The 13015-nt window shown below is 31.0% G+C and overlaps 1 protein-coding gene across 2 annotated transcripts in view; it reads right to left on the reverse strand.

The window, feature by feature from the left end:
• LOC129002456 (beta-1-syntrophin) overlaps positions 1-13015 on the reverse strand; it is an 80450-nt gene that overhangs the window by 40355 nt on the left and 27080 nt on the right. The window contains exon 2 of one of the 2 annotated variants that reach the window (XM_054430278.1): positions 9713-9907. In XM_054430278.1, the coding sequence (XP_054286253.1) occupies positions 9713-9907 (195 nt within the window). Of the gene's footprint in view, positions 1-9712; positions 9932-13015 lie in introns of both variants that reach the window. The other variant, XM_054430276.1, reaches the window with a different exon arrangement.

Genomic DNA, 13015 nt, shown 5'->3' on the forward strand with positions numbered 1-13015 from the left:
AACAACATCATTTAAAATAAACTTGAACATATGATTTAAAAATAAAAACAAAACAGAAGTTAGATTTAATTTCCACTCTTTGATTATTTATACAGAATATTTATTCTATGTCGTTTATTCCTTTAACACGACAAAAAGCATGAAAAAATGAAACTTGAGTATATGATTTAAATATAAACAAAGAATGCAGACGTTTTTCCGACTAATCTTCAATATTTCAGTTTTGTTATATTATTATAGTATACATTTCATAGTTGACTGGCTAAAAGTAAACCAAATGCGTGTATTGATCACTGTTTTCAAATCTGTGGCACAGCTGTTTTAATTTCAAAAGATGTAAACAAACTAAACCCCATGTTGTTTTAATGGGAAAAGTTTTATTCTGTTGCGAATTTATGGTAAAAAAATAAGAAAAATGAATAGTTTTCCCTCAAAATTCACGTCAAGACCTTTAAAATAAGACCCCTCCCATCCTTCTACGGCGATCCAGTCACTCACAATTTCTTTACAAAAATTTGACTTACGGAATTGTATATATAGATAGCCAAGGAGTGCATAATAAGGCTTCATAAGTTGCATTATCTTAGTTATTAGGTTAAATGTTGTATTATTTTCAGTAAATTTCCATTAACGTGACACCCTTCCAGTTCCAGGTGTCAGATTATCAAGAGCTAACCAACTCAGTAGATAAGTTGTATTTGCTGTATTCAATATGCTAAAATTTGAATGCATTAATCTACATAGTGCAACTAAATACAAACAAAACATTATCAATTTAAGTTTGATCACGGTTTTTATTGAGGTAATCCATATTATTTAATAACTTCAAAACAAAGGATTATGTTACCTCTTTAGAATTCTTTATTTTATTTTGAGTTTTATGTTTTGTGTTTACAAAATAACTTTATACTTTTTATTGAAATGGCTAACTGAGTGGTCACCAGACTGACTGAGTGGTGGGAGCCAGGATCACTGAACGTGACAAATGTTTGGTGAAGCAGCGGAAGTATAAGTTGTTTACACTGGCTCCAAACAAAGACATGTGGATCCATCTGATGGGGAAACCTTCATCGGATATCAGCAATATTACTTTATACTGTACAGCCCATACTGCTGATGGTTGATTTAAAACTATTAACGCTTTATAGAAAATGTTAAAACTTCAAATTGTATGTTTTTAATAATTTTGGTTTGATAAGATTATAAGGCTACCTATGATTATAGCATTTCAATTGCAAAACCTATGAATTTATGTAATATATGGCCTAGTTAAACTAGTTCAAGAACGAAATAACACAAAGTAAAATTTCAAAACAAATCTATTTTAAAAGCATGGATCTTGACTGTTTGAAAAAAAAAAACATTATCCTTAGTGTAGTGATTTTAAGGTAACGATTATGTTTTGTTTAGTTTAAATAAATACTGTATACAGTTCAAAAAATTATTGATCAAATAAATGAATTCCATTTTTCAAAATAATTATATTAAAATTTCTTACCTGGCACAAAATAAAGAAAACTGTGCAATTCAGGAACTGGCACTGTACTGACAGTATATTTTATAAAACAATTTTTTCTCCTTTATTTTTTTAGCTTATATTCTGGTAACATTTTTAATTAAATGAACTACATTAATTATGTTTAAAAAATATTGCTTAAATTTTTTCATTGCAAGAAAATATAATAATAATTTTTTTATGAGAAAATGTCCAGATTTGTACAAGACCAAATTCGCATTGTCAATCGCCATATGTCTACCCCTTTTAAAACTCATTTTTCCCCAAAACTTTTATTTTAGCTATATTTTGAAAACATAAAATATTCTATAAATTGAAAAATAAAAGTTTTGCAACATAAACGCAAAAATACTGCAACACTATCAAAAAAAGTTCTGCTGTGAAATGCTGTTAAAAGAGCCAACAGCACCACAACTCTTAGAATAATTTGAACACTACCACCATTTTGCCAAAAAGCACAATAAACTGTGAATTGTAGCTACAAATATGTAACAACGGCAATCTACACTAACTGTATATCTGTGGATGTTAAGGTACAATGTATGATATGGAGCTGGCTACCAGCCCAGTACAATGTTCTGGTTTTCCAACCACAACACTGGCTCTTCGCTCTTCTACAATGTGTATGTTGTTAAATGTTTCATATTACAGTTTGTGCGCCACAAAAAGGTAAGTCTTTTTTACAGAACTTTGCAAATCTGATGAATCAATTTTATCATAGTTTGTATTTTGAGACAGAAATAGTTGCCAAATTATTAAATAACCACAAACAGATTATTTGATTCGCTCACAGCATCATTCGTTGGTCATTTGAAAACTGCTTGGTCAATAATTAATTTTATCATGGATCTTTTGTGAACGTAGTGTAACTTGTTAAATATTATTCATTTTTTACCAAACATTACGTCAAAACTCATATACGGCAAAATAAAATAAAATTAAGGAAAAAATTAAAGGCAGGAATTAAGATAAAAATAATGTTTGTCAATAGTGTGTCTTATAACAACAATTTTTAGAACTGAAAATTGCCTAGTTTAAGTGCAGATCCTAGTTTGTGTACAGCTTTTCCCTCAATTATTTAGAGCCAATATATTATATCTAATATATATATATCAATATATTATAGCCAATATATATTATCTCACTGAAAAAGGGAATTACAACAATATCATCAAAACTCATTGAAATCATTAAAACTGGCCTTTCAATAGAAATTTTAATTAAAAGGTCAAATTTTGTTATGTTTAGGTTATTTCCATTTAATCTGTTTGAACGTTATATCTTAGAGAAATATTTTGGCCTTTGTCCAAAAAAATCTTTAAGACCATAAAACTTAAATCAATTAGTTTTCATATTTTAAACATAAATAGTACTATACCTAATATCAATGTAAAAAATCAACTTCAAACTTATCTATTAGCAAGGTATGTACAATATTTGGGTAAATAAATTGAATTTAGAAGCCATAGTAGGGCCTAGAGGATAAAATGAAATGATTGATCATATTGGAGGGAGACTCTGAATTGATTGCTGCCCAAATCGCTCTCCCGACCCTAATAAACCATTTAACTGTTCTTTTATAGGCTTATTAATGGTGTACTGGTTTTGCAAAATGTCCCTTACAGTAAAACAATGTTTGAAAATGGGTCAGCAGTCAGTGAAGAAAATATCCCATGATAATATAAAATATTCCTATTTGAGGAATTTAAAAGCATCTGACATAAATTTGTAATGGGTTTAGAATAATGGTGATATAAGTGTAACTAGTTTCAATATTTTTCTGAAATATGATCTTTAGAAAAATTGGTGAGAGTAATAAATGAGAGATTTTTTGTATTATAGCAATTAATTAAATTATTTATTTAAAGATGCATTATATTTTTGTGGGAAAAATTAGGTTTATAAATTAAAATTTACCTTTTGCGATTAAATAATGTTAACAACTAGTTTTTTTAGTGAATATAAAACAAAAATATGTGGTAACATTTTTTTTATATCAAAAATTAATAATTTTAATAAATAATTAATTGGTTTTATGATGTGGTTTAGTGGAAACATTTCTACCAGTTAAAGGACTGTTCAATTTCTAAAAACCGTCAATAAAGTTACCTATGTAGAATTAACAACTTCAGTTAACAATTACTGTATTGTTCTCATGTATTTTTAGTTTTTCGTCGTCAAACTTATGATGAAGGTAATTTCCAATAGAGAATGTTGGGGAGCGAGCTGGTATAGGGTAGAGCGTGAGACTTTGGTCCTGAAAATTGGGTTCAAAACCCGCCAATCACCGATGAATTTTGCCTCAAGTGATAATGTTGAAACCCCTATGTCAAGCTAGCCTGAAGCAAAAAATTAAAAAAAAAATATTCCCAGCTAAGAGCCTAGCGTCCTCAGACAAAAATTACGAAGAATGTTATCCTAGCAAGCCAATTTTTTTCTTTAGAAAGTTGGTAAACAAACCTTTAACTTAACAAGGGCTCTGCACCACCAGGTCAAAGATTGTCACATAGTTTAAAATTTAAACAATTGGTAATGGGCACTGGGCGGTTGGGCAGGAATGCTAGACCAGCGACTTTAAATAAAATGTGCCGTTAATACAACTTTAAACTAAAACCCTTACTGGAATTCACTTTTAAGCTAAAACTTCAAGTTTTTGCACAGGTTAATCAAAAATGAACATTAAAGATCACAGTTTTCCCATTCAGCAGTGACATTACAAGACTGCAACTTGAGGTAAGGCAGATTTCATCAAGTTAAGTGCAGTGAGGTTGTAGATGTCACAACTGATTTCTTACAACTCAAGTTTTCTTTCACATAAATAACAACTTGAGTTGTCGGTGGCAAATTGCTATATAAATCTAAAGTGATTATTACAATTATTGGCTTTAATTATTTGAGGGGATTTTATTGATCGAATACAAAAATAAGGTTGCTTTCATGATTATCCCTGAAGCATTACCATAATTTAAAGATATTTGGTAATAATTAGAGCTCACTGGAATCAGACATGACAATACAATTATTACAATGTGTTTTTTTTTCTTTTCTTAAGCTAGTGATTATTACACTTCCATAAACCTTATTGAAAAAAATCAAATAAGATATTTGAAAAAAATAATTGGTATATTTATTTTATTTCATTACGACGCCATTGACTATAGAGTACAATCAATGGCGTTTACTAAATGTTTTTCACCGTAGCTTCAAATATTTTCACTATGATGAGAAGCGCAGGTAAAACTACTAATAAAGAAATTGTTTGGGAGGAGCTCTAAACTTAACCACTATTCACCATAGAGAGTTGGGTTACTCTTAAAATGCTTTCTTATTACACATTGATACCAAACAAATCTTTGATGAGAAGAGGTGCTTATAAGACAAACTCAGTGAAAGACCTTCACCCTACACAAACAATTTTAAGGTTATAAATATTATTTCAATAGTACTTGTTTGATCAATGTGTTGTAATTTTCATAGAGTTACTAAGAAGTGTTGTGTTTCAAAACTATATGAGGTTTCTCAAGTTGGTGCACCAGTATGAAACATATTTCATAAGAAAGTATTAAAGTATAAAGTATTTTTCTATAATACAAAAAAAGTTCGCCAACATTTCTTTCAAAGTTAACACTGCCACTTGAATGAATTATTGTTGATAATAAAATTTTGTTTAAGTCATAATCTTCCGTTTTATAAAAACGTGTAAAGCACATGAATACTAAAAAGTTCTAAACAAAACCCCAAAAATCTGTTTAACACTCTTCAACATTGGTAACTGAAAATATTGTTTGTAAGAATAATATGAATATTGAATATAAATATTTAGGTCGTGTTGATAGCCGACTTCTAGGTTTTAAAATAACGATTTTGATTCCCAGGCACAAAATATCGATAGGTTGAACAATTTCCCTTTAAAGTATTTTATGTTTTTTTTTCTTCTATAAAATGCAAAAAAAATTGCAAATGGATGTGGCATACAAACGCAACTCTATTCACCTCCTCATCTCAGTGGACTCCAAGAATTTGTAACTAGATCAAGATTTACTTATGATAATACATGTAGCATAAATATCTTAAGGTTTAAATTACTCTCGTGCTATCATAAGTTTTACTTAATTAGCACAACCTTAAACTTCACTGCTTGGTTCAAACACAAAGCCTAATCTAAGTTAAAGTTACGATCAAACTGATGATATTTACAACCAATTAGCGACTAGACCGAAGTTTGTGCAAAACTTAAGCACAAACATTCAAATAGCTCACAAAATTTGGTACTAAGATGGTCGTATCTCTTGTAAACTTTTTTATGAATACAGACTGTAATTAGGTATTAATCTAGGTTTTGAAGAGCTTGTTAAAGTTTAATAAAGTTTTAATGGGGTTTTAACTTATCCCTTGACCAGTTTGTAATGAAATGTCTCAACAACTTTAACTTATTTTAACATCTCTTTAAATTGATAACTTGGAAATTCACCGAAAAAAAAAATGTACATTTAAAAGATCATAAATCAACAAGAAATATCTCCGGGAGAATATGAAACAGCGCTTCGACTGGTTGAACGGTAAAACACAATGGTAGATTTATGATCTGGAGGAGTCCTGGCCATCGATAGATTGGTGATGAATTGTGTTCAACATGTCGTTGGCTACAAGTCCGCCGATGTTGGTATTTAATCATTCATAACTAAATTATAGCCAGGAGTTGTTAAACAGCCTGGTATCCTAGCCAATATAGTTCAACAGTATCAATAATTTTTCTACTTTGGTTTAAAACGCAAGTTGTTTCAACAGTTCATTCCATCTATTAAATAACAGAAAAAATATACATTTTTAGCTATAACCTTACTGTATTGTCAACGTTAATTTCATAATGTGATATAAAATAATTATTGTATAAATGCTTGATTAAAAATATTTAAACTATACAATTGTTAAAAGATTTACTGTAATTCTCTATACATCCAGACTTCCGTTAGCAAATCTAGAAAAAAACATACTTTTATATTTTTAAAAACATAAAACAAAATATTGGGCGATATTCACTTACTAAACGGTGTGCGTTCCTTCCAAGTCACTAACTTCATGAATATAAAGTGATTTTGTTACATAATTCACGTTGTAGGATGATCTCGAGCCCAAACATTATTAATGGTGAGCCTAAGCCCACAAATCACAGTGTCAGCAAAGCAGCACAGAGGTGCTACCGTGGTTGTTGTGGTTGCCTGCATTAGCAACCACTCTCTAGCATAGCGGTGGTAAAGTACTGATAACCATTAACTGTAAAAAGTTTTTTCATGACAAGTCTACTCTTTCTAGGGCACATTCATAATACCACTGTCACAGCGAACCTGCAGCAGACAAGCGAATTACGCTGATTTTATTTACACACAAATATTTTCTTTTAAATGCATAATTTGTTCTTGACTTTAACAAATTTTGTTTAATAAGTTATTTTTGTTGTTTATTGCCTCCTGGTCACAAAATAAATACTAGAGGTTAAAATACCTTAATCCGTCAATTTGATCATGTCACCAAAGAAAGGCGACTGGTTTCAACCCGTCAACGGGGTGTCATCCTCAGGCGAAGAATGGACGTACAATTAATCCGAAGAGGTCATCAAAAAGTCAATAAATACCAAACGAAGTACAGGAACACTTAAAACACATTTTTACAAAAGAAACACGTGTGGCCACAAATCGGCTGCACAGCGGACGTTAAGCATACATTGAGTTACAAGTCCAAACTCTCCAGACTTTGTTTAACCTCTAGTATGAATGAATGAGTTATTAGGTTTGCTGCTACAGGGAAGGTAACAAGGTGAGTTCTCTAAGTAAAATGTCTCTAAAGTATAATGAAATGAAAAAATTGTCCAATTTGATCAAAACATATCAACATTAGCAATCTACAACAGTTTGCTTATTCCCTATAAGAATAACATAGGAATTTAAAATTGAAAGGTTTTTTTTAATTGTTCTCCTTAACCATTTAGCATTCAATAACGCCTCAATATACTAAATTATTTTTTATTTTGAGCTATTAAAAATTATTTACAAATAAATTGCAATATTTTATTTTTTGAAGGTCAAAGATGGAAAATCACATTTTTACCCAATATATATTATGTAGATCTTCGATTATTCTGGTTCGCAAACACAATGAAATAAATTTAAGTTTACACGTTTGTACCAAATTGAATCAAATCTGGATCATTTTTATTACAGTTATCGTGCTAACGGATAGATAAATTTAAATATTTATATGTATATACAGTAGTATATTATATGAATTTGAATGGATGGTGTTTTTGGTCTCTGGAGACCTCAAATTGAAAAAGTAATAGAGAGACCTAAGGTAATTGCTTATTCTCTTTATGGGAAGTTCGCTCGGTTAAGTAGTTGAATTTGAGACAATTTGGACTGTGCTGCAACCAATATTGGATATATGCCATAAAATAACATTGTAATGCATAAAATTAGCTAAATTGTATAATACACTATATCAAAGGAATTGTTAAATTTCTGTCTCATAACCACACATTTTGGGAAAATATACAAGATCTCAAAAAAACCAAACAATCAATGTAACAGCAATGCATTGTAAAGCCTGCGTTAACGCAATATGTCGGCCTACAGATAATATAACTTGTAGTTCAAAAGACGTTTCCTATCCGTCTAAAATGTATTTTCATGAATAAATAAAACTTTACTTGAAACTTTTCCGTCCTTTAAATTGATGACTCGCGTCTCAGCAGTAAGTAGTCAAAGGTTAAGCCGTTGTTGCTTCGAGTACCTGACAAACGGGGAATGATCAAGGGCTCATCCTCGATAAAATGATCCACTCCAGCCAGCCTTTTAGCATTTATTACCAGAGCACGACAAATTTATACCCATTAATAGTAATATTTCAGGTTGTGAGACCATTATAGTTGTGAAAATGAAACTGTGTTCATGTTTATATTAATTGATGTGGGTTTTATAAGTCAACGTTAAATACATTAGGTGTAAATAGTGATAATTTTTCCTGCTAATTTAACCAACGTAACTGAATTAGAAACAGCGTAATTAATTACAAAGTTGTCATAAGCTATATGTCATAAGGTATGTAACATATCTATTTGAGAAACTACTGAAATCCTTGAACATATCTGAATTTGGTAACAATTTAATTTCCATCAGTCCCATTTCTGATGAAGTAGCCATCATTATTCCTCTGTTCAGAAAAGAAATTGTATCCTATTATCTTAATTTTTTTAACTTAAAAACAACACATAGTTTAAGAAAAGAAGCTTTTTTCAATAACTACCATGCATGCACTACAAATAAACTACAAAGGTAGGAACCTCAGACCCCCATATGAATACAGGCTGGCGTATTTTGTTAGATTATTCCTGTTACAACAAATCTAAAACTTAGGGAAAGTTGATTTATAAAGGTTTTATTCAAACTGATTTGCAACAAAAACATTTTTCTAAAGATTTACGACCAATTGTTACAAGCTGTTCTTGAGATCTGTTAAATACCTTGTTACTTTAGAATCAAAGTTGTTACAGTATTATTTTCTCCAAAGTATAACAAACCCTTAAGAAGAAATTTCCAATCTTTTGTTATTTTCAATATAAAGGCTTCCAGGAAAACTACTTCAATTGCTATGGCAACTTGCTCATAGCGGGAAAGATGGATAAAACCAACCCAATAGGAATAGAAGATTTAAATTGTATCCCTATTCATCATATTTAACACATATTTACCTTATTTTATAATTGTTAAGTAAAGCTAAAAAAATATTTTTGTTTATTACTGGCAATCTTTTAATATTTGATAGTTGCTAATGCCAATAGGTTTTAAAAATATAGTTACATTTTAATAGAATTCATATAAAAACCTGTAAATATGTATTGAAAATGGTAAATGGTGATTTATTTTGATTGGCCACCCCAATCATCATTAAACCTCATGGACAAATGACAAGAATTGTGTGTCCTTAATCTTGTATGGCTAAGGCCTATATGAAAAAATGTTGTCGTTACACAATTCGTGAAGAAATTACCTGCCGTTCACCCAGATTTTAGACACAATGGGCAAATTACATTGAATCACACATTTTGAACCTTGTATTCCCATTGACATCCCTAAATTCACCTGATTGTCCAGCTAACCTCATTTGGGTTTCTGAGGTCCCATTAAGTTTGCCAGGACTCACCAGGGTCCGGATGGCGCAGGTTCCTGACGAGGAAGCACAGCTGTAGAGGCAGGTAGCGTGTGTCAGCGCGCTGGGGCGAGTGCGGCGAGGGGGAAGGAGGAGCGCCGCTGAGGAACCCCCTCTGTAGCTCCCACCCGACCTCGCTGATGATGCTGGCCTTGCGGAAGTAAGGGGTGACTTCCCGCAGGTACTTGACTGTAACATACAACGAGGTGACGACTGCGACGTCCGACATCCCACGGAGACAACCATGCGCAAACAAACAGACAACAGAAGAGGCAAATAAACATCGGCCAATAAAATTGCATGCACTAAAAACCACCTGGACTCATGAATCCACATGCTTTTCTGCGGTGCGGAAGCCCATAAAACCTTCATAAAAGGTAAATATTCTAATTTTATGTAGTTGCAAAGTTTATGTGTTTCTTGGTTTAGAACAGACTCTTTCTCAAGTAATCCTGCTATCTTCACATAGATTCTTAAACGATTATTTTTTTATTGTTTAGAATATATTAATCTCACAATGAGAAGTTTTGAAGAAGTATCCTGTTCTTCATAACAAATAATACAACACATTCTTGGAATCAGTAAGAAACTCAATTTTATACAGAATTTTCATAATTTCACCTATAAACTGAATCAAAGCTACCGTAAAAAAAAAGTGTAATCAATGAGATAGAGATCTTGGTCGTATTTTACTTGGAGATAATATGTTTACAGTGAGAAACTGTATAGGGCATATTGTAGGAATACAAAAAAAAAAAAAAAATAATGATACCAAATCATAAAATATGGGAAAACCCCAAGATGAGTCAAGGTGGCCCATTACACTATCACAGTTATAAAAGAAGTAATAAATCATAATAAAAAGCAAGACTAAGAATATAAAGCAATTAGCAACAGCTATGTGAAATACTTTACTAAGAACTAGTTGCTTCAGTAAAAACTAAATAGGCTACAATGCTACTAAGCTGTTATTTAGTAGTCAAAATGACACTATTCGCTAGGTAACTACGTAAAACGCCTGCTATGGAGAAGTTTTCTAAAACATGTACAGTAGGCATACATTATAAAAATGCTATATACACTCTATATACACCTTGAGTGAATTACCTATCTAAAGAGGGAGTTTGGAGGGAAAAGAGCGGAGGAGAATTGTTGTATAACCCGATTGCTCCAGTGGCTACGACAAAAGGGGCCAATTTTCAAATGTAATTGATTAAATATTCACATGATCATCAAAGTTGTTTTGCCATTTACATAAATATTGATGTCAACAGTTTAAAAAATACATCAATCACCGTTAACTTTTAACAAAAATGTTAATCTAAAAAACTAAAACCTAGGAAAACAAAAGCAACTTCCAAGGGGAATTTTGACAAATTAAAAAGTATTATTAAAACGATTGTTTTACACTTACTGTGTAATTATTAATACTACAGGTCGTCCAGTGGTTGAAAACTCGACCAAAAATATGTAATGTACAGACTTGTCTATTTTTACACTGTAAATAAAACATGTGATTGGAATTTGAAGATTTGGAAGATTATCTGATTTTCTGATTTCTGAATTTCTTTGATTCGTTTTGATTTTCTAATTATAATTTGTAGTTATTTCATCACCAGCATAGCAACCCACAAGACCCATGTATTTTTTTTTTTAATTTTAAATTAATTTTTGTGCTTATTTTTGAACCCATTTTAATTTATAGAGGGATTCTGCATATCTACAGGAAAATATCTTTCAACAGTAAGCGTAGATTTTCTATGAAATAAAACGTAGGTTTAAAGTACATAGTGATAGCACATAGTAAATGCATAGTAATAGTGTACAATTTTTCTATTTCTGTACTGTAGTCTTCCTATTGAATTAGCTGTATGATACAGATGATTTTATATCAAATCCATGCACATTCAAATTACAATTAGTTATTATTTGATTTTAATTGATTCTATTAGTAAATTAGTAGGCTTAGCAAAATTTGTTATAGCCTGATGTATAGCTAAGTAAATATTTTTCATTTATTTTTTGTATAAAATCTTGCTAATTATTAATACTATAATTATAAATTATTATTTTAGATTTTTACATGCACTATGTACAAATAGTTTGAAGAGTACAATTACTTGTTACTTGTTTTTAAAAGTTAGTTAATTAGTCATCAAAACAACATGCTCACATATCATGTTATCCGATAACCTACTGTTGTTACTTAATATCCAAAAATATGTTTCATAAATGGTATTCGTCCCAATTTGAAAAAAAAAACTGTATACAAAATATCTTTCATGTACGGCTAAGCCCAGCCTACAAGCCTTATTCATTTAAAGATTGTTTACTGTGAACATATTACGATTCATATTAAGCTATAAAAAAACCAGCGAACATAGTTTAAATTGAAAAAGAAATCAGTGCATTTTTCAAATTACTCTGTGCAAAAATTTTTTTTTTTTCATGGTGAGTGTGAGAGATGGTCTAAAAAAAGAGGGAATCGTTTTAAGACTTCCTAGGAAGAGTTTACAAAAAAATAGCAAACGGAATCATACAACTCCTTCCTACAACAAACAAGATTTTCCCAGAGCCTGATGAGATTTAAATGTGTGAAAAATAGCATGTATTTTGTAAAAAATATATATATATTCCAAAATCACAGTTTCCTGTGAATTTTGTATAATAATCTTTTAAAACACTGAAACTGAAAAGGTCGATAAACAATTAAGTAATTACGCAAAATGTCTTTCATCCTGTTATCCTTATATCCAAACTTAAGCGCTAAGACAATATCGGTGTCAGGGCGGATTAAAGTGTACCACAAGACGGCAATTACATTAGACAAGAGCGAGGAGATTAACACAAGTCTTCCAACACATCTTCCGACACTAAACAATACCAACACGACAACAATGCAGTAATCCAGAACACTACAACAATGTACTACAACAAATCTTTCTGTCGGAATGTTCAAGCTTTTCAGCAATGAGTTGTAAAAGAATGTTAGCAACTACAACAAAACACTAAACAGGATTGAGTAGGTGATTAATGCAGTTTAACTTGGGAAGTAAAATTATGTACTTGAGATAGCAGAACGGTAATATGCGGTGGTATCACCCGCTTGAATAACTGACATATCATTAGAAACCGCATATGGAGCACATTTGCAAATGGGTGACAAGCGACTTTCGCAAGATCCAAAATTATATCAAGTTTATTCAAACTGGTACTGTGCAGTGTGCAATACTGATTTTTCAATGTGATTTGATGAAAGTAGTCTACTTTTTCAAAACTAATAATTTTTCATTTGCT

This window comes from Macrosteles quadrilineatus, unplaced genomic scaffold (genome assembly GCF_028750875.1).
Source record: "Macrosteles quadrilineatus isolate MER2022 unplaced genomic scaffold, UCM_ALF_1.0 Scaffold_9__3_contigs__length_116548681, whole genome shotgun sequence".
Lineage (NCBI taxonomy): Eukaryota > Metazoa > Arthropoda > Insecta > Hemiptera > Cicadellidae > Macrosteles > Macrosteles quadrilineatus.